The sequence below is a fragment of the Tiliqua scincoides genome, chromosome 2 (genome assembly GCF_035046505.1).
Source record: "Tiliqua scincoides isolate rTilSci1 chromosome 2, rTilSci1.hap2, whole genome shotgun sequence".
Taxonomy (NCBI): domain Eukaryota; kingdom Metazoa; phylum Chordata; class Lepidosauria; order Squamata; family Scincidae; genus Tiliqua; species Tiliqua scincoides.
The window spans coordinates 123,723,551-123,746,037 of record NC_089822.1 but is presented as its reverse complement, the minus strand read 5'-3'; the positions used below and the strand labels follow the sequence as shown (position 1 = coordinate 123,746,037).

General features: G+C 45.2%; 1 protein-coding gene across 5 annotated transcripts in view; it reads right to left on the bottom strand.

The window, feature by feature from the left end:
• TNS2 (tensin 2) overlaps nucleotides 1-22,487 on the bottom strand; it is a 119,582-nt gene that overhangs the window by 67,510 nt on the left and 29,585 nt on the right. For 2 of the 5 annotated variants that reach the window (XM_066613868.1, XM_066613869.1), the window contains exon 1: nucleotides 8,523-8,744. The exons of 1 other annotated variant lie outside the window; for it this stretch is intronic. In XM_066613868.1, coding sequence (XP_066469965.1) covers nucleotides 8,523-8,603 — 81 coding nt within the window. In that variant the 5' untranslated portion in view covers nucleotides 8,604-8,744. Of the gene's footprint in view, nucleotides 1-8,522; nucleotides 8,746-20,763; nucleotides 20,877-22,487 lie in introns of those variants that run through there. 2 more of the 5 variants (XM_066613870.1, XM_066613871.1) reach the window with 2 other exon arrangements.

Genomic DNA, 22,487 nt, shown 5'->3' with positions numbered 1-22,487 from the left:
GCATTGGATGGGTGACTGTTTGGAAATTCACCCTTGAACTACGGTGCAACCCAATGAGGCCAGTTAACAGTTCACCAATCCAAGACAAGACATTTTGAGCACTTACTCAAAATGCACTGGGGAGGGGGGCTGCATGGACACAGCATTAAACCTTTCACAGAGGAAAGCAGAGGCCCCTCTGCTTGTGTATGTCAGTGTAAAAAAAAAAAAAAAAGTGCATAGCACCCTATGGCCCTGGATAAAATCAGGCCAAGATCTGGCCTTTGCTACCCAACTGTTCTTACTGGAATTTACTTCTATAGCAAGGGAAGAATAAACACGACTCAGAGTCCAAGCTAGCTAGCTGCCTTACAGTGGCAGGTGCAGTCTCCTAACATATCAGTATCTCTTACCAGCATCCTGAAATCTGCACCACGCTGGAAGAAAAATCATCAACTGGGATGGTCCTGGCCACAGCCTCTACCAGTGGGCGAGGAGGTTAACCAAAGCAAGGAACTGGCCGAGCAGTGGCTCTTGTGTAATCAGAAGCCACGAGGAGCTGCAGCATAGATTCCCCTCCCTCCTTGCTCTCAGTAAGTCCAGAACAACATGTTTACTTGCTGGCTTGGTCACACAGCCGTGCAATGAGTGCCCACTATTGTGTACCAGCGGAGACATTTTCTTTGGCTACACAACAACCCTGTCTTGTGTCGTGTGTCATGTGAAGGACTTATTTACACTGCAGTCTCCTCCTAACCCCTCCCCCAGCCAATGCAATCTAGATGTGACACTGAAGAAATCTAAATTCTACCATCAAAATAATATAGGGAAACTAAGACCATCAGCATCTATGTGGTTAATGGGCATAAATTAATCAATTTCCAAGAATCTAGAATATTTGTCACAAGGATTAAGATGCCAGGAAAGAAGGGTATAAATTTGGCAATGGAGACCAGGGATAAGTACATAGTGAGCTGACAGTGTCCGATGCAGGGTGAATCTTTGATGTTCTATCACAGACTAACATTTTCCATCTAAAGCTCATGACTATCATAATATACCTATACCACTGGTTCCCAATCTGTGGACTGGGGACCACAGGTGGTTCATGAGACCCTGAGAAGTGGTCCGTGAAATCTCAGAAAAAAAGATCAGCTTTGATCACTTTAAGCATCTCGCCAAGCGAGCACTCCCCCTACCAGAGAATAGTCTACCAGAGAGGGTGGAGAACAGACTGTCTGTAGCAATCAATGAAGTGTCAGCTGCGGCTGTGGGCAGTCCATTCTCCGCCATCTCTGGTAGTTCATGGGGGGGGCACTCAAGTGGGAGATGCTTCCCCACAGACCACCAAAGAGAGCAGAGAATGGACCATCTGGCAACAAAAGCAACATACCAGAAATTTTCTATAAATAACAAATACTATCTAATTACTGCAAATTTAATTGTATTTTTGTGTGCGGAGGGGGTTGTATGGTCCACAATAATTGATGAGCCAGGGTGAGCCAGGGTGGTGTAGTGGTTTGGGAGGTGGACTTAGACCTGGATGATCCAGGTTCAAATCCCCCCTCAGCCACAAAGCTTCCTGGGTGACCTTGGGCCAGTCACTTTCTCTCAGCCTCACCTACCTCACAGGGTTGTTGTGAGGACAAGAAAGAGGGGAGGAGTAGCTGTGTAAACGCTCTTCGGAGGAAGGGCGGTATAAAAATGTGAAAAATAAATAATTCCAATTTTTGCCTCAGTGGTCTACAGGCTCCTGAAGGTTGGGAACTACTGACCTATACTGACAAAGACATCCATGAGTAAATTATGCATTGCATGAAAATGTCTTAGGACCCAATCCTATCCAATTTTCCAGTGCCGGTGCAACTGTACCAGTGGGGCATGCACTGCATTCTGTGGTGGGGAGGCAGACACAGAAGCCTCCTCAAAGTATGGGAACATCCGTTCCCTTACCTGGAGGCTACATTGTGGCTGCACCAGAGCTGGAAAGTTGCTTAGGACTGGGCTCTTATTTGTTAATCCTGAACATATTACAAACGCATTGAACAATATTGATTTCTAGTGTTGGGGAGGTTCAGTGGTAAAACACCTGCTTTGCCATGTAAGAAGGTCCCAGGTTCAATTCCTGGCATCTACAGACAGGACTGGGACATCCTCACCCCAAGTCTGAATGCCCAGAGAGCTACTGCTAGTCAGTAGAGGCAATACTGAGCTAGGTGGTCTAACCTTCAGTATAAAGTAGCTTCACATATGTTCATAACATTATTTAATATATGTATAGACTGTTTTCTCGGGCAAAAATCTGACCATTTAACAACACTCTGAAGAGCTGTATAAAACCGGAGTATGAAAGCATATTCTACACGTATTATCATAGGATGCTCACAACATACGTCTGTTAACTTCATGTTGCAGGCTAGGGACTGAGGCTAAAAGAATGGCGGCAGGTTTGCCTCACCTACCTTGTGGGTTTGTATAGAAGTGAGAAAATGAATGACTTGGTTGTCAGCGCAGTCTTTTAATACTGTGCCACACTCGCTTCAACAATTTTCATCTATTCTCTCCATCATACTAATTGCTGCAAATACCTTCATAAGTGATGGGCTGGTGCATACCTGACAACCACCACATGGAGATTAGCCGAAATAGCTCCATGTAGCAGCTGATACCATGCTGGCAAGCCACTCGTGTATAGCATTTTACCATAATTTTTGAGCAATTTTCCCATGCCTTTTTAGGAAGCTGTGGAGGCATGAAGAAAATTTATGTGGTAAGAACATAAGAAAAGCCTGGCTAGATCAGGCCATAGGCCCATCTAGTCCAGCCTCATGCATCTCATAGTGGCCCACCAGATGCTTCAGAGAACACACAAGACAATAGGAGACCTGCATCCTGGTGCCCTCCCTCGCATGTGGCATTTTGAGGTAGTTTTGCTGGCTGCACACAAATGCCTGAGAGCAGCCCTGTGGTGTAATTTGAAGTAGCCTTTCTATGGCAGCTACAGAATGTGCCTTGGCCCCAAGTTGTTAGTTGTGTTCATTATCATTTAGGTGGAGGAGATCTACAAAGATAGCTATGCCTTCCTTGCAGTCAGAAAGCAGAGGGTATCAAAATTGTTAAGATACTTCTCCAACAGATACAAAGTTTAAAGTTGGTACACAAGTAGTCCCACAAACCTCAATTATTAGAAAAAAAAAGTCTGGAAATGTGCTTCTCTGGCACAGAACTCTGGACATTCTACCTCATGATAATGGCCAGCAGAGGACAGGCCAAGCTGCACATGTGCTAGAAGGCTGGGCTCTGAGAGTTCCATTTCCCTTTCATGTACATAAAGCTGCCTCCAACTGAGGAAGGGAGAAACTTCAGCAACAGCTTGGAACTCAGAAGTCTGAAAATGGGAGAAGATACACAAGTGCGGACGGGAAGATTTAATGGGGTTCAAATGGCAATCTACAAAATGCACACATACAGAATATGGAGGCAGATAAAACCCATTTCTGCCTGGTCCACAGGGGTACACATTTGGTCCCTGTTGTGTATATGCAACATTGGGCAGAAATGGCTTAAGACAACAAAAATACGACTCAAACCTTGACTGCCAAACAGACCACAGGATGTCAAACAGATCAATGAATGAAACATAGAACCATATGGGAAAAAATTATGAGTTTTTTTTGTAGTGAGAGGACTACTTTGGAGTTTTCTGGGGTTTTTCCCCTCATAAAAGAAATTGTCCTTTTCAGTGATTCAAAGATGGAATGGAAAAGCAAAGGAGATTACATTCCAATAGTTAGAACATTTGAAATGAATATAAGGCATAACCAAAATGTGTGTCATGGCTTATAAAATCAAAGAGTCAGAAGGCCATGTGCTCCATTCTGCACCACACACAACCTATAGGCTACCTACAGGGTAGGACATTTGGAAAGGGACACAGTTCAGTGTCCTGTTCTATTCCTCATCTGATGAAAAAAAACACCCCAGTCTACTTATATGCATATCAACAGCCACCATACATACACAACTAAGCATATCAAAGGATGGTGGATGGATCAGACTAGAACAGGGCAAAAGGTAGAGCATGTTTAAAGGCAAGAGAGGCATGTGCAATCCAGACCACCAGAAGTAGAGAGCAAACACACTACCAGAGCAAGAGCACCAGATGAACCAAATTACTTACCGCAGACCAGTCAATCTGACTGGGAGGAGGGAGCAACAATCAACTGGATCCCAAGTATAAGCAAAACCAGTTCTGTATATACTCTCCCCCACCGAAAAAAAATCTGCAGCAAGCACAAGGTCATGTCAGCTAACATTCTGCCTCTGACTGTGGCAGACCTTGATGCCAAAGGCCCCTGTATCAACTCTGGCATCTGGTCAGGTGGCATCTAGCTCCACCGTCCAGCTGCCAACACTGAGTTGAAACAGGGGGATGGGAACAGTAGCTGTGGGAATGGGGTTTTCTGGCAAGCCACTTGAATGCGAGTTGGGGCCTTCACCCAACTCCTTCCCAGAAAAACCAGCTGCTGACCAGAACCATGGATTCTACACAGAGTATCAACACTACATATATGCCACCATGACAATCAGTGGCTGTTCAACAAGCAGCTTCCCCAGATACTTCTGACCTTCTGCACTGTACTGCATTGTAGCAAAGTTGGGCAAGGGGTGGGAGGTTCCCATCAAGCTGAACACTGTGTTCCTTAGTTCAGGAAATCAGATGGGAATTGGTCAACACTTAAGAATAGTAGGCTGGGCTCCGGAGGTCAGGAACAGAACTTAAAAATAGGATTTGTCAAGATATCAATGCTTTAAAACTTTCCTCCCTAGCATTGCTGACAGTTTGAGAAAAATCTGCTTTGCCCATTTCACTGTCCCCAGTGAACATGTTTGCTGACTTCTCCCTGAATTTAGCTCATGGCAAAAAACAAAAACCAAGTTGGTCACTTTCCTTTTTCCTATTTTATGATCAATTTCATTTCCAGGTTCTCACCCCCCCCCCTTTGCGTTTCCCAGCATTGCTTGGAATGGACTAGTGAGAATGTGGGAGCATCTTAGAAAACTGGAAATTTGCTGGGGTTTTTTGCTTGTTTGTTTTGGCTTGGAAACCCTGTTCCTCAAAATTACTGGTTAAGCAAAACTCCATGTTTTGCACATGAAGACTAAATCAAAGGGTTGGAAGTTCATCTGAGAAAGTGTTACTTTAATTACATCCCCAGGAACTGCAACACAATTATTCAGGAACAGCCATTCCATCATGATGGCAGACTAATCAGAGAGAGGATTTTACAATTTCAACAACTGACAAGCCAAGAGGTAATAAGCTTGGTCTGCCCATTCCACCCCCCCCCCCCAGCTCAATTGTATCCTTACTTACTCAGGGAAAGTCCCACTTGATACAGTACTTACTTCCAAGTAGATGTGTGTAAGATTGCAGCTTGAATCCATTAATCATATACTAAAATACTTCTCCGATTTAATTGGCAAGGCTAACTTGGGATCCTTAAAAAGACCTGTCAGGTCACTCACTGCATTACAGCTCTATCCTTCCTCTCAAATCTGTTGAAAAGAAACTTAAGGAAGGATTTCCCTTCTGGTCTATGTCCAGCACTCATAGATAAGTGCAAAATATTTTTTTAATCTTTACATATATTAGGTTTTTTTTAGTGCATACTTAAACCTCATGCACATCTAAAGATGGAAAGCATGACAGTCTGTGATATACACATTGGTACCAAGTTTGCTTAATGCATGAAATGGCTCATCAAAGCACCTTCATTGAAGTTTTGCAAAATTATTATTAAGAGTATTTATATACCACATTACAACATAAGAGGTTCAAGTGATGAACCTGTTAAATTTGAGAGAATCACTACTTTAAGATGTGCCTCTTTTCCCAGTTATGCAAGTTTAATCCAATCAACTAACAGAGTGATTAATCTTCTAAAGACTTGAAATCTGAAATGGATGATAATCTTAATAATAAGCTCAAAGCAGAACAAAAGGGTAATTTATTTAAAATGTACTGCATACCTCATCCTTATGGTTAGAAAGCTCAGGATGACTGACATTTTATTTCATTTTAGATATTATCATCCTGCCCCTCCCACATGTAAAGGATGCTCAGGGCAGCTTGCAACTTACAATACAATACAACTTAGAAATTAAAACACCACAAATCAAAGCAGTATAAAATATCTCTCACTTGTGCAGGGAACAGCTTCATTTGATTTTTGTTTCGAATTTATTTTTTAACATTCTTAGAGCCCAATCCTATCCAACTTTTCAGTGCTGATGCAGATGTACCAAAGGGGTGTGCGCTGCATCCTGCTTTGGGAGGGGGCAGTCACAGAGGCTGTCTCAAGGTAAGGGAGCATTTGTTCCCTTACTTGGGGCTGCATCAGCGCTGGAAAGTCGGATAGGACTGGGTCCTAGGTGACTTGTCTTCAGTGTACTTGAGGCACCTGTCAAAATCACACTCTCACTCGAACTATTTCAGAGCACGCTTTTCTGGTAAAGACAAGTTCAATATATTAGTGGAAGGTATGAGGGAGTTATGACTACCCATGTAGAAGCTCTGAAACGTGTCTGTCCTATTATTAGCTCCTGGAAGTTTTCCCAAAGTGTTGACTAATTTAGGAGGTAATAAGCCAAGAATGCAACATGGGCCAGAGCATTCCCAAATCTCTCTGACAACCAGTCTTAGCTCTAATGCGTGTCTGCGAAGAACTGCACCTGCACCAAAAGAGATAATCTTACCAACCTATGAGTTCTGGAACAGTTCTGTTTCAAGTGAATATTGGTGTTTTGTGGTGACCACAGTCAGGGCTTGAGGTAAGATGGGAAGCAAGTAGGTAGACAAGTAGATGTATGCATACAGAGAGGCTTCCCCTGCTGAGCTGGTAGCCACGATGCTACCCTCAAGCCATATGCTATGGTGAGATATGCTATGGCACCTCTGAGGCCAGAAGCTTCCTCCTCTGGCAAACTAGCACACAGAATAAGGCACTGGCATCCTGCTACTAGAGAGTACCAAGTTCAAGATCCCTGACTATTGATTGCACCATGGCAAAAGGGAAGGAGTTCTCGGTCCTGTTCTTGTCGGTAGAACAATGCCAAGTGGTCTCCTCGTGTATTCTGTCCTTGCTACATCCAATTCATGCAGGGTCTTGCACATTCAGACTGCACCATTCCAAGTTGCTACACTTGTACTGCACTGGTGAAAGAGCCCCTGCACAAGCCCTTATTCACTTTTTGCTTCACATAACAGCTTCTAAGTGGGCCCCAAATCAGGAGATCAGCGGCAAGCAAGCACTGTATTAAAAGTGATCAAATGGCTCAGCCCTTTGCGTGGCTTCAAAAAGTCCTGGATAACCCGGCAAACCAGTCACCAGCCTAGACCTGCAATCTCATTTCCTGTTTACTCAGCATTCTCAGCTCTTCTGGAAAGCTGGCCATAGGATTTCCCCCAGAGGAGAAAGGCCATTCCTAACAATGAATTATAAGGGGAAAAACGCTTTTAAGAAACATTCCTTGCTCATATTTCTTGTTTCATTTTCCCCATCCCCAATGGGGATATCATAACAAAAGCAAGAGCAGCAGCCAGAATTTGGTAGTTTCACCCCATGACTGCCCCCCAGTCAAACTCTCCCCATTCAGTAAGCACAGTAAAAAAATCACATAAACCCCATCTTTCAAACCTTCAACACCAACTACCAAATTATGTGGGTGGGAAGCAGCGATGGGACCCACCCACAGGATCCCTGTTAGAACTGTACCATGGAGAGGTGGTTCCCTTGTTGCTCTATTAACATATGAATGAAGTCTAAGACCAGGTTCACACATACTGCTTAATGGCATTAGCATCTGTGAAATGGCCACCTGTCCAGTCACAGGTTAGCTTAGTCAATTTCATCTAGAATTTCACCAGCAGCCCTTTTTTAAGCAAACCTGAGCTGAGCCGAATTTCACCATTCAGAGTCTCTTCCTACATAAGTTTTTTCCCCCCTCTCAAAATTAAACAAAGCTGTTTCTAAAATGACAGGAAATTGCCCTAAAGAGGCTGATATGGCATTTGACCAATCAGCTTTCACCCACCTGGGAGTCTTAAGATCTGTGTTAGTTAAAAGCATCAAAGATAGCTTTCAGGTTTCCAAGTAACAAAAGCAGAGTTTTGTTAGGCAAACTCTCCTCCTTGCCCTCTTACAGAGTCCCTCCCTTTAGGTTTTTACACTCCAGGAGGTAGGAAAGGAAAAAATAAAACCTAATATCTTTATTTTTATGAGAGAAGGCGGGGGAATATTTCCTGGTGCTTCAGAAGACTTCCGAAGCTGTGTTAACTCTGCTGCAGAACAAGAGATTCCTCTGACACTTTAAAGACTAACACATTTATCCTAGCGGAAGCTTGCATAGGCTACACTACAGTCTATTTCATCAGATGCACAAAAGTGGCCTCAAAGTTCAAAGGCATTCTATGGCTTGCAAGAAAACCTCCTCTCTCCTTGCACAGCCCCCTCAAGGCCCATTCTCCCCTGGACACCTACCCTTTTGCTACTGGGTATCCGGGTGCTCTCTCTTCTCCCCAGTACTTTCAGCAAACTTTCCATGGCGCTTCTGGGCTTCATGATTACGGGTGGCAGACCTCAATCCCACTTGTATCTAAGAACTTCAGTCAGGCTAGGGAGCATGTTGAACACTGCTTCACACAAGGAAGACAGGCGTCTGCCCTATCCACAGCTGGATCCACACACAGTGCTGGCAACTGGGATGGATCTGCCTTAGCTGGCTTCCCAAACCAACTCTAGCCCACGAAGTGCGTGAGATGTGAGGAGGATGTGAAGTTGGAAACAATGAGGCTGGAGCCAGGCTGGGCTGTGAGATTGGGGCAGGCAGGCAGGGAGCTGCCGTTTCCTGGTACACAATAGCTCCTTCCCTTTACATAGAGGTAATGGAAAAGGATGCACCGGGAAGGAGGGACAGCTGGACCGGGAGACCCAGACCTGGCAAAGAAACACAGCAGCCAAGGTCACCCCTCAAAGCGTGGATTCACACGTCATCTGCTGGTCTGGGGAGCCAGGAACCAGAAAGAGTCTGGCAAAGTATATGATTCAGTGGAATGCTTTTTCTAAGAATGAACCTTGGAACTGCAAATGCATTCAGAGTCTAGGGACCGAATCTGTGCATATGACTGAATGAGGTAGTTTGGTGTCATGTACAAGATGACATTGGAGGCAAAGAATCCTCTTTTTTAAAAATGCTTTTAGTGTATTTAAAAAAGTTTCCTTACACATGAAAAACTAGCACAGCAGGGAGAAGAGGCTCATTCAAGCCTTTCCCTAGCGGCGTTAGTTTTTGACTTTTAAGGAGTTTTTATTGCACAGAGGAGCACTAAAAAAAAAGTGCTTCCTCAATACAAGTAATTCTGAAATGGCCCTAACTGAGGCCGACTTTACCCTCAATAGTTAGAAGCATTTCTGCCACTTCCTTATGTTGAAATCCCATAATACCCAGCCAGCAACAGGAATCACATAGATAGAACCAAACTGCATGGTTGTTCTCTAACCCAATTGTCATCTGACAGGCAGAATGACTAGCAGGTGGGAAAGAACTGTGCAATTTAGCTAGCCCCATTGACATGGTTTCTGGATTCGCCTACTGGATGGCGTAGATCTCCCCACTAGTGGAAAAAACGAGCAAGGCTTGAGGTTAGACCTCAGGATTTGTACTAGTGCTGTGGCCGTCAACCAGATTCCAGTACAATACTTGAGGTGGTACAAAGAAGAGTATGGACAGTGTAATAAGAACTAGGGCAGAGCCACTGAAGGAGCTGCCCAAGTTTTAAACTATTTGCCCCAGAGCGCCATTGGAATAACTAATTCCAGCTAAGACCTGCACTGCTGGAAGGAAGTTGCCAAGATCGCCAATACTGCCTTACTTGTGGAAGATTCAAAGATCAGCGTCTTCCCAAGTGGATCATCCAATTATGGAGGGATCCAGGAGTTAAAGATGAATAGATTAGCCAACTCAGACTATTTTATTCCTTGTTGGAGAGCATGTCATTAGTCTCTCAGCAAACCTGATACAGCTCATTCATTGGAAAGACTCCATCTGTCTTTCTTTGTTCCTCAAAATGACTTGCACCCTCATTAATACAATTGCTTACTTATGAGTTTATCTTCCTCCAACTAACTCCAGACAGTATGCATGACTCCCCATTTATCCTCCCAAAAAACCTGAGTTAGGGTGAAACAGAGAGATAGGATGGGTCTAATTGTTACCTGGTGAGCACCATGGCTAAAAAAGGATTTCAATATAGATCTTCCTGGTTCAGATCCAGGGAACAAAGCAAATGCATGGCTAAAAAAGGATTTCAATATAGATCTCCCTGGTTCAGATCCAGGGAGCAAAGCAAATGCATTGACACAGCAACTGTCCCTCCATATACATCTTCTGGGGTGACAACTGAGAGGCCAGGTGTAGTGGACCAAATTTGGCTGAGTTGCCACCCCTTGTTGATGTTTATAACCCACCAAGGCAACCAGCCTTCAGAAAGGGATGGCTAAATAACACCACACAGTTCCTGCACACAATAAGGGAATACTTCAGAATCCAGTGCTATATTGGGAAATTTCCACTGGAAAAGCCAATAAGGCCTTTCTTCTATTTCCTTTCTGGGAGGAAGGCAGCTGTCTCTTTAAGAGGGAGCAACACTTCCCTAGGAGAGCATTTGCCATTTCCATGTTTCGAAGGTTATTTGCAGACCTGTTCCTGTGGAGGAGCAGCCAGTGGGTGGGTGCTGAAGTGATTCAGACCAGAGCGGCCTTGAGGAAGCCAGGCCTCCACTGGTGAATTGGGTCAAACGGATACAACCAGATGATGTGGTCACAGTGCAGGGGTGGTATGTCTCATCTACACCCATGATATTTACAGTCTTAAACTTAGAAGCACCGTGCCAATGCTTGGGTTGAGTGTGACGCAATCAACAGCCGCTTCTTTGCACGCCGGATAGAGGTTTGCAGTAATGTGGCTCCATTGCTAATTCTGCCCCACCAAGTTTCCTGTGACAAACACAAACACTAGTATGGAAAGGAACTATCTGGAGCCAATACTGGAAGACAATCTGCAAAAAGCAGCGTTATTATATTCCATCCCATGTTCCAGCATGATGTAGCCTATACTGAAACACATCCAAGCATGACTGTGCCTGAGCTCACATGCCAAGCCTGTGGAAGAGCAAGAAACATATTCCTACCCAAAGATGACAGCAAGTTGCCACTGGCATAGCCTTCCCTAACACACAGCCAGAGCTGTGTTTACTCTGCAGGCCTCCTGTACAAGTGCAGAACCGGCTCTCGCCCCCACAACTCAGCATCCTGTCAGTCTCAGACTTTTCTTTCTTACAAGCAAGGTTCTAGTCTTCACGAAAATACGGGGGCAAAGCCTGTGGAAATGTAGGAAGCCAAAAGAGCAGGACTGTAGTAAGCAGTTAATTGGGGAGGGGGTGTCCTTACATAGCTCCTTTTGCCTTCCTTTAGATAGCAGGGACAAAATAGTAAGTCCATATAAACAACTTTGCTTAACTGCATAACAATAAAGAGTGCAGAGCTGAGGTTACCTTAAATTGGCACAGCTTTAAGGTATCAATCAGTATCCGTGTGTGAATGGACCTCTCTTAGAGAGGCATGGGAAGTGGCCAGAGGAGGCCTAAATGTCTTCCCTGTGAAGGCCACACTGTACCTAAGCAGAACATGATATTCCCTTGTTAATCTTTGGAAGTTTGTTCCATAAGAGCTTCTGTAATCTGACTAAGGGCGCAATCCTAATCCGTTATGTCAGTGCTTTCCAGTTTTCCAGCACTGACATCAGGGCAATGCAGCTCTGAGAAAAGGGAAAAAACGTTCCCTTACTTCAAGGAGGCCTCCGTGAGTGACACCCAACTTCAGGATGCACCACATGTCCTGTTGGCACCGCTATGCCAGTGCTGGAAAGCACTGACATAAGGGGTTAGGATTGCACCCTAACAGCCCAATCCTATCCACACTTTCTTGGGAGTAAGCCCCATTGAATCTAATGGAATTTACCTCTGAGTAGCCATGCATAGGATTGGGCTCCAAGACTACAATCCTATCTATACCTAACTGGGAGTAAGCCCCATTGACTTACTTCTAAGCAGACACACATAGGCTTGGGCTGTAAGAGGATGCTTAACAGAAAGGAGGAAGCAAAGATTGAGGAATATGGGGAGGGGGATATTGGAAGGAATTAAGAAAATGTGTATTCTACTCTAGCTTTTGGGTCCTTATTAAAAACAAGGCACAAAAGACTAATCAAAATACTATGAAATCTCCATACAGAAGGCACGCCTATATAGAAAAAACACAAAACAACTACTGAATGGATAAAAAAAATCAGCAGCTGGAGCCCCCAGAACTAGGGTTACCAGATAAAAACAGGAACAGAGTGCCTATACCTTTAACCACTGTATAGAATGTGATTTTATCACAATTTAAGATTGTGAGCCCTTTTGGGGCAGGGAGCCATGAGATATTTGATTTTCTCTCTAAACCGCTTTGTGAACTTTTCGTTGAAGAGCGGTATATAAATGCTGCTGCTGTAGTTGTTGCTGTGGCTGTGGCTGTTGCTGTTAATAACAACAACAATAACAGAAGAGGGAATTTTGGTAGGTGCAGCTTTTTAGACCCTTCCATGTTGAACTGCATCTGCTAAAATTCCCTCTTCTATACAATGGTTAAAGGTACAGGCACTCTGTCCCCATTTGTATCTAGTTACCCTGCCCAGAACCAGATTCAGCCCCCTGAGTTCCAGATGGCTCCCTGGTTGCCAAGTCAGAGACAAGAGAGATATGTGAAGGATAGGTAACTATGGCAATCAGCCTGGCTAGAAGTTTACTTGTGGGAACAGGCAGATATCCGATTCATCATCTTCTGTCTTGTCAGTAGTGGCCTTCCTACAAAACTAGGTGCTGGCTAGCGGCACAGAACAACATGTGCACCAGTCACACATGCTGTTGTTCCATTATATGTATGTGGACAGGGAAGCAGCTGTCACTTGCACACACAGTAACACAGAGACAGTGCAGATGTTATATGTGATACCTGCACACAGCTATCATGCTTCTTCCTGAAGGGAGGGCACTTCCATGTTGGAAATACATAAAGCCACATGAAGCAGTTTCAAATGCTGGGGGAGAGAATGAAAGAAAGACAATTGGCATGTACAGTGCCAGATCACCAGTACACTGCAGAAATTGACAGCCCGTCGCTTGCATTCAGTTTATTGCCACACATTTGGGTGCAAGCTCACAATTCTAATAAGCCAAGAAGGCCACAGCAAATTGTTTAAGGAGGCCAGTCCAGGCCTTTTGCTCATCAAGAACGAACCCAAAGGCAGAGGTGGGGGGGAAGGACAGGATATACTAATATATCAGGCCCCAAGGTAACTGCTACATCAGTTATTAGGAATGACTCCGGATCATCTGCCAGTACGATGACACCTGTTGCTGCCAAAGAAATGGCAGGCAAAGCTTTAAGTCCAATCCCATGCCAGGCACACCACCTACAGAGGGCAGAGCAGAGGAAGCAGTCACACACACACACACACACACCAGACTATATGGGATTGCTCCTCAGACTGCAGCCTAAGCTCTTTGCCAACTTGCATGTCTAAGCACTAAAATGGCTATTGCTATAGGTTATACAGTATTGCAGATGTTGCCTATTTGCCATGTGGCAATAACAACTGCAGTAATATCAAGGCTTAAAAAGATGATAGACTACAAATGTTCCTAAAATGCACTGCTTTTCCACCATTTGCCCTCTAAGCAGTCCTAGCTGCATCTTACCCCTGCTACTCTGAAATCTTCTACCACCACCTCCCAAACCTGAAATAGTCAAGGGTTCTATGCATTGTTGAGACAGAGCACTGAACCTAAGGTTGCCAAGTTGCAATGCTTCCCCCATAAATGTTACAAAGCTGCAGGGGACAGAGAGCCGCTGTGGCTGCTTCTGCCTCTTTCGTACATCTATCCCAGGGGTGTCAAACTCATTTCATCCTGGGGGCCACATTGGATTCATGGCACCTGCTGAGGGCCAAACTCCAAGTGTGGCACCTGGAAGTGACCTGAGCACAGGAAGTGATGTCACTTCCTGTTTTTTTAAAAAGCTGAGGTTTCCCCCATGCTCTGCTACCTCACCCAACCCCAGACCCTATTCTACCACCAAGCATCCCCTGCCCGCCCGCCAGCCAGCCAAGCCTCCCAGTCGCCCCCCCCAGCCCCCACCTATCTGCCACTAGTCAGGGCCAGGGAAGCCATGCACAGCAGCTTCTGCTCCCAGACCCCCTCTGGCCACAACCAAAGCCTGGGAGAGCTCTGGCCGCGGCTGGAGGGAGGACTGAAGGCTGGAGATGCCATGCGCGGGTGCTCCAGCTCTCAGTCGCCCTTCTGGCTGTGGGTGAGCCCTGCTCACGCCCAAAGAAAGGATGGAGGACCAGGGACGCGTGCACAGCTGCTCCAGCCCTTAGTCGCCCCTTCCAGCCGCGGGTGAGGCCTGCTCGCAGCCGAAGGGAGAACCAAGGTCTGGGGACGCTGCATGCAGCTGCTCCAGTCCTCGGAACTCTCTCCTGCTGTGGGCGAGCCCTGCTCACACCCGGAGGAAGGACCAAGGGCCAGGGACGCCACGCGTGGCTTCTCCAGCCCTGGGAACCAGCTGCAGAGCTGTGCTTGCAGTTGGAGCGAGCAGGGGTGGGGCAGCCCCAGAACTCAAAGCTCCGGGGGCTGCCCAAAATGGCTCTGCGGGTCGGATCTGGCCCGTGTGCCTTATCTTTGACACCCCTGCTCTAAGCAGTCCTAGCTGCATCTTACCCCTGCTACTCTGAAATCCCGCCCGTGATCGCTCCGCATCCACTTTCCCTGCTGCAGGGAGCCCTGCCAGCAGTCACGCCGGGCTCCCCGCACCCCAGGGAGGCTGCAGGAGGCTTGGGTAAGTGCACCCAAGACCCTGCAGCCCCCTGAGCGGCACGATCCCCAGGACCTTCCCCCCGCCTCTAGGCAGCCCCCGCCCTTTAAGGGGGCAGAGACCAGGGCCCTCAGGCTGGGGCGTCGCGACGCCCCAGTTTGAATAGCACTGATCTATCCCCTCATTAGCTGACATAATTATTGTCATTATTAAAAAAAAGTTTGGTCCTTATACAGTAATTACAAATACACGGTTAAAACATTGGGTAATACCTGGCAAAATCTAACAATCAGAATGGGGTTATTTTATAACAACCCTGTAACGTAAGTTAACCTTTATCCTCATATTACATTTGGGGCTGAGGGGAAGTGGCTTGCCTATAGCTACCAAGCAATTCATGATAAAGCTGAGGTCCAAACCAAGTAAGCCCCAATCTGCAGCTCAGTCCCTGAGCCACGACTCTGCACCAGCTCTCTTGCTGAGCAAAAAACAGCTGCAAGGATTTTCTGACCCCTGCACTTCCTGCTGAAAATCTCCCCCAAATCTTCAATTTGCAACTACTGGCTTGCATAGCTTCTTGCCCTGCCCAGTGCATAACTAGCAAAAGAAGTACTGTCCTAAGTTTTACAACAGAGGCCAATACAATGGGTCTAAATGATTAATACAAGATGCAGAAATCTGCTTCTCTTTGGGTACAATATATAGTAGCAGGGAGTGTAAATAACCCAATGTCCAACCTGTACTTGTTCATAAATTCTGCAATCAGCTTTGATCAAACACTGTCAGACCACCTGGCTTCTCTTTCTGTTACACTAAATGCATCAGCCATCTACTATTGCAGCATTATAAAAAGACAGTAAAACATTCCACCATCACACCCCCTCCTGTGTGTGTGTGTTAACAGATGTTATTAATAGCCAATAAAAAGCACATCAAATTTAACAGGCAGAGGAGGTTGAACCAGAGGTGAGTAGAACCAATTAGACTGCAAGTTAATGTTTAAGAGACTTGCATGCCACTTTCAGCTTGGTTCACTTCCCCAAGTGAACCTTGCCAGGTGAGAGTGACAGAGAGGGAGTCAGTCCTAGCCTGAAAGGTCTCCCAACTTAATCCAACACTATGTGTATGAGGGGAGCTTGCTGTCAAGTCAGAACATGGGAAGGAGGGAAACAAGCATTGAAGGCTCGCTTGGCTTGCTAACCATTTCCTCTGCAGCGTTCCAATTTTTCATGGGATTCAGTCACATCATATGCATGTACACTGGGTGTTCAGTGTCATCAAGTGACTGAGGTTAGCAGCTGGCTCTCTCTATTTAGGGTATGCATTTGTGTGTGTATCTAGCAAAATGCCCATCATTTTGAGGTGTGGAGTGGCAACTTGTGCATCACTAGGATCTTTGTGAGGAGCACTGCATCAAAATGCTCTGTACACAGTTATATAATGAACTGTCCCCTTTCAGCAGGGTCCACGCTACCCAGTACTTGAGTGTGGGGAGGGTAAGCTTTGCCTCCACCATGACTGTCCTCCCAACGGCAGCATTTTACTTTTCCTCAGAGGAATGCTAAGAGGTCACCCAGGGACACCACTTGGTGATGTCCACCGACCAATAGTTACCATGTGGAGGCAAAAAGATGCATGCTCACTAACCGATTAGGGGTGCAACCCTAACCCTTTATGTCAGTGCTTTCCAGCACTGACATAAGGGCAATGCAGCTCTGAGGTAAGGGAACAAACGTTCTCTTACTATGAGGAGGCCTCCTTGAGTGCCCCCCAACTGCAGGATGCAGCACATGTCCCATGGGCACCACTATGCCAGTGTTGGAAAGCACTGACACAAGGGGTTAGGATTGTGCCCTAGGTCATGCAATTCAGAAATTCAGACATGAAGATGTTCAGCAATATTTGATTTCATGATACAAGGATAATCCAATTCTGATATTACAGCGAATTGTGATATTTCTTCAGTTGTGATTTTGTTTCATCAACTATAGTACTATTCCCTTTATTGTGGATGGCTGGGTTAGAAGTAACACGAAACCATGATTTGTTTTACTGTCTCAATCCAAGGTTGTGCACAAACCATGGTTAGTCTGGAGCCAACGAAGCAGGATCTAAAGCCACAGGTTGAAGCTGATTTACAAACCAGTTTGTGCAAACTGTGGTTTGTTTTTATGACCGAATTCACTGATCATGGATAAATCAGTTTGCTCTGTAGGTTTGAACCCCTGCTAACTGGATAAGAGGCACTTTTTCAAGTGTGTGTCCTCTTTTTAGCAGAGGGAGAGTAACTGGCCCTCCTCACCCCAGCAGTGTCTTTTCTAGTGACTGTCTGCTGGTGTTCTTTTGCATCTTTTTAGATTGTGAGCCCTTTTGGGACAGGGAGCCATTAGATATTTGATTGTTCTCTGTAAACCACTTTGTGAACTTTTTTGTTGAAAAGCAGTACATAAATACTGTTAATTAATTAAAGGGCTGCAGCACCATAAAAACAGGAGAGAACTTATGAAGCCAAGTCCTGAGCAGACAGGAAACAAAAGCAGACAAAGACCTCTGAACAATGGCTCATCTGTTGTACAACTGGAAGCTCAGACCCATTCTGTGGCTTAACTGAGGTCAGCACAAATCACAGTTTCATGTTTTGTCAGAACCCAGCCATTGTGTTCCTCTACTGCACTATTTCTTAAACTATGGGTGGGGACCCACTAGGTGGGTCGCGAGCCAATTTCAGGTGGGTTCCCATTCATTTCAATATTTTATTTTTAATATATTAGACTTGATGCTACCACGGTATGTGACTGCATTTGGGGAATACTACAGATCTGTACTTTTAACAGGTTACTATGTATATGCTTTTAACAATGATAGTAAATGGGACTTACTCTTGGGTAAGTGTGGGTAGGACTGCAGCCTAGGATTATTAAAAATGTTCCTCCTTGATGATGTTACTTCTGGTCATGACATCACTTTTGGTGGGTCCCAACAGATTCTCATTCTAAAAAGTGGGACCCAGTGCTAGAAGTTTGAGAAGCACTGCTCTACTGCATTGACCTTGTGAAGAAATCAAAATTCATTTATAGCACAGATATACTAGGGGAAATCTTTGCTCCCTTCCTAGTAACCCCAGTTACTGAGAACTAAGTCAGGGCCTGCCTGCTTAATCCCTTCTCAGTAGAGGTGTTTGAAATGGTGTTATTTACCTTACTCAGAAGTAAACCCATTGTGTTCAGTAAGGATGCAATCCAAAGGCACCAATGGGCTCAAGCAAGTCCCTTGCGCCGGCCTAGGAGGGTTGCAAACGTGCCATAAGGCATGTTTGCGCCTCCTTCAGAGGAAGCCGCTATGGAGGATGGATTCAGCCTCCATGTGTCACTGCACCTCTGTGTGCTGAGGCGGCTTCCTCCTGAGGAGGCGCAAATGAGTGCCTTGCATCGGGAGGGAGGCATTCCTGGGACTGGGGAGGGCAGGTGGTGGGCGGTCCCAGGGGCAGGTGGGGAGCAGGAGGTGGGGCTGGGATCTGGCAGTTATGCCGGATCCCACCCCTGTTCCTGGGGAGAACGGAGCAGCTTCAAGCAGCTCTACTCTCCTTGGACTTGTGCCGCCTCTGGCTGAGCTGCTTATGGCCACTATCCTGCGCTGGACACAGCGCAAGCCTTGTGGCTTACCTGATCCAGCGCAAGATAGGATTGCACCCTTAGGCTATAATTCTATTTTACCCACAGAAAAAAAAACACCTCTGCTTCTGAGGTTTTGTATCTTGGTTTGTTCTATGATAGACCTTTAAGAACAGGTTTTAATACCTTAAAAGAACTACAAGAACTCTACTTACCTAATCATCCAAGTGAGGATTAAAAACAATCATAAAGGGTTGGAGGAGGTTGTTGTTTTTAATATGACTGTAAACAAAAGTGAAACTTGACCAGCTTGGATTTCAGACCATCAACTAAGGCAGGGAGGAAATTACTATAGTTTCCTAGAGGAACTTAGTGGCGATAGGTGTTCCCTTCCAAACATGCAAGCCAACATAAGTGAGACAGTTCAGGGCTTGCAGTACTGACCATTTTCAAAGATGTTCTTTATAAGGTGCCTGAAGGCCCACTTCAGTAAATAATCAATTCATCCAATAATGGAGCATATTAGAGATTTCAAGTGGACTCTTAAAGCAACGCTGTCTTCTGAGAAGAGATGGGGAGGGAATGTTGGAGACCTTCTGCGTCTACAGAAGGTGATCTGCCCTGAGCTACAGCCCTTTAATCAGGTGGCAAGAGAGAGTTTGTGCTTTTTCTTTTCTTTTCAGGGCATTCGTGTACCAGGAGTTATTAATATAGGTACATGCGAGCAGGGAAGCTATTTAAATTTGGCAGGCTAGTAAATTCTGTGGGCCTATTTGCAAGGCTATTGAACTATTACTAGAGGTGTTTGTTTCCCATGAGTAAGATAGGTTGACATCCTAAGACTGAACATAATGGACGTACTTCTGAGTAAGGTACATAAACACCATTTGCAAACACCTCTATCACCTTTCTGCTTCTGTAATCACAACCATCAACACAAACTAGAATCCTCAACATTAAATGTGCACAGAGTAATGAGATTGCAAAACAGTGCTACCCTATGCATGCCTACTCAGAAGTAGGAAGTATCATTGAATCCAGTAAGGCTTGCTCCTGAGTAAACACACAGGACTGGGCTATGAGTGCATTCATTACAGTTTAACCATGCCAGGGGCTATACCTACTATGACTTATTATGATAAATGCCACAATGAAAGTGGTCAACAAGCATCTGATAGCACTTCACATAGCTTCTCTGACAGACATAACAGTTAACCCATTCCAGTTCAATAGCTTTGAACACTAAGCAATTTTAAATCATGCACACCCCATCTTAGTCCTCCCTCTGACTGTTCAACATTCGGAGCACTCAGAAATCCTCTCAGACACCCCCCAACACCCTTTGAAGTTTTTATGGAAGGTTTTTTAAAAAGACACAGACAAATGCACAGAGGATAGGTTCATCGAAAGCTATTAACCCCAAAAGCTAAGAGGAACCTCCATGTTCAAAGGCAGTCTACAGTCATACATGCTCTTGCCTTCATGCCCTGCTTGTGGGTTTCCCAGAGACATCTGGTTGGTCACCATGGGAAGCAGGATGCTGGACTAGATGGATCCTTTATTCTGATCAAAGAGAGCTCTAACAATCGCACATTGAGCAAATCCTAGGCAAGTTTACATGGAAGGAAGTCCCATTGAATATGGAAGTACTTACTCACTACTAAGTACATTTAAGATTGCAGCTGTTAACACTGATTTCTGCATACTAAACTTGAGATAAGCTCCCAGCATCCTACAGAACATATAGGGTAGCTACAGCATCCTTTGAAAAAAATAAAGTCTTAGGCTTTCTTAAAAAGTGACACCTCCAAGATCACTGGACAGAGGCAGAAAGCATCTCTCCACCTTCCCACTAAGCCCTCAAAGAACAGAAGTCCCATCACAATCCCAATCTCAACAACATCCCATTTATTAGCCAGACAGCAATCCTATGTATGTCTACTTAGAATTAACTATGTCCCATTGTGTTCAGTGGGACGTACTCCCAGGAACAAAGACTGAAATTTCCAACTGAAGTCTTTTCAGCCCATCTACCCACTCCTCAATAAAATCCTGCCACATAACATCTCCTCTACACTAAAAAGAATGGATTCATCACCACTGGAGTTGATCTGAAGGAAGTAACTTTCCTCCTAACAGGGAGTCACCAGGGGATAACAAATACAAAACAAATTCAAGCTTTGTCCATCATCTCTTACCTTCATGATTCTGATTTCCTGGAGCTCTATACTCTGAATTTGCAGCCAACATCTCAGACCCCTGCTTAGCTGGTGGTGGCCCTTGAACTTGTCTCCATCCTAGTCCTCTTGCTTTATCCTTACTGGGAGAAAAGAACTGCAAGCTTCTCTGTGATAGAGAACCTGGATGTCTCTTAAGCCTGAGCAAAAACACACACCCTTCCTTTCTCTCCCCTCCCTCGTTTCCTCCCTCCTCTTTCCCTCCTTCCTCTTCACTGAGACTGTTCCAAGCCCCTTTCCCCGACCCTCCTAAATGCAAGGAATGGCCAAACTGCATTTCCTGATGAAAGCTCCTGGGAGAGATGGGGGAGAAGGGGAAGTTGGTTCACCATGTTCACAGCTACTGCTGCTGCTGCAAAAAAAACCCAGCAAAAGTTAGTACAGTATTGCAGTGGATCATCATCAGCCCAGTATGACCAAAACACACTTATTGTTGAATTCCTCAGCAGATGGTACTGGGACTTGACCCTGTCTGGAAATCACTCTTCTCTAACTTCAGTGCCCTGCCTCCTTAATCCCAGATATTTGAAGGGTGCAGAAGTTTTGAAATTATTCAGTGCAGAAAGAAAAGGCATATTATACTGTACAAGTTGCAAAGTACTCCTCGTTTTTCTTACTTCACTCATTTCAGAGCTGAAACCCAGACATCCTGGCTTATAACAATCTGCATTTTGCCCTTGGCACAAATATGGGCAATGCAACTTGCCTGTGACCACTGTGCCCAGTGAGGAAAAGGCTCCAGTCCTAGGCACAGTTACTTGAAGTAAATGCCATTGAACTCAATAGAATTTTCTTCTGAGTAAGCACCTAGGATTGGGCTGCACCTCTCTCTTAAGGAACAGTTACCCAAGCAATAAAGGCAACCAGGTCCAAGCAGGAACAGGAGGAAGGAATGCATGACTTAAAACAAAACAAAAATACTGCTACAAGGTGATCTGGGAAGAAGTGAGACTGTCAAGAGCATAACTGGGAACTTTCCTTGAGTCACACATTTTGCAAATATTTTAAACAGGCCAGGCCAAAGTGCCCACACCTTTTTTTTTTTTTAGACATTTGCATTTCCCAGTACAGGATAAGCTGCTGCATACTAAACAGTTTACAGTGTGATAACAGCTGCCTCACAGTGCAGTTTAAAGCAATGTCACGCAAACCAATACTCTTGTTAAAGTAACAACCACCCTGACTGGCCTCCCAAGAATTTCCACTGAACTGAAAGGTTGTCAGACCTGAGAGCATCCACCAAAAAAATGTACTTGCCCAGAGCTTCACTAGCTTAGAATCAGATCCTGGATTTGGCTAACTTGCTTAATGGACTAGGACTTCGTACTCCAAATTGTATTTGTGGATGAATGAGGCCCATCCATCCCATTCATTCCCTAGGATTGAGCTATTCCTTCTTGGAAATGCCAGCACTTGTGTGTAGCTCTTGTGCTGAGAACTCCTCACTGGCCTTTCTGTTCCCAACCTAACCTCCTGTCCCAGGCAAAGGAAGTGCTGATTGCACTCAGGAGGCCCACACCTTTTCCTCCCAGGAGTTTAGCCCTTTGGCACAAGCCTGCCTCCTTCCTGCATCCTCAGCTCAAACGTCCCAGTTCAGCCTGGAAGCCAAAGGCACTGCCAGGAAAAGGAGACTAAGCCAGAACTCTTATCGTTGTTCATGACCGAAAGGCTCAGATGACTACTAC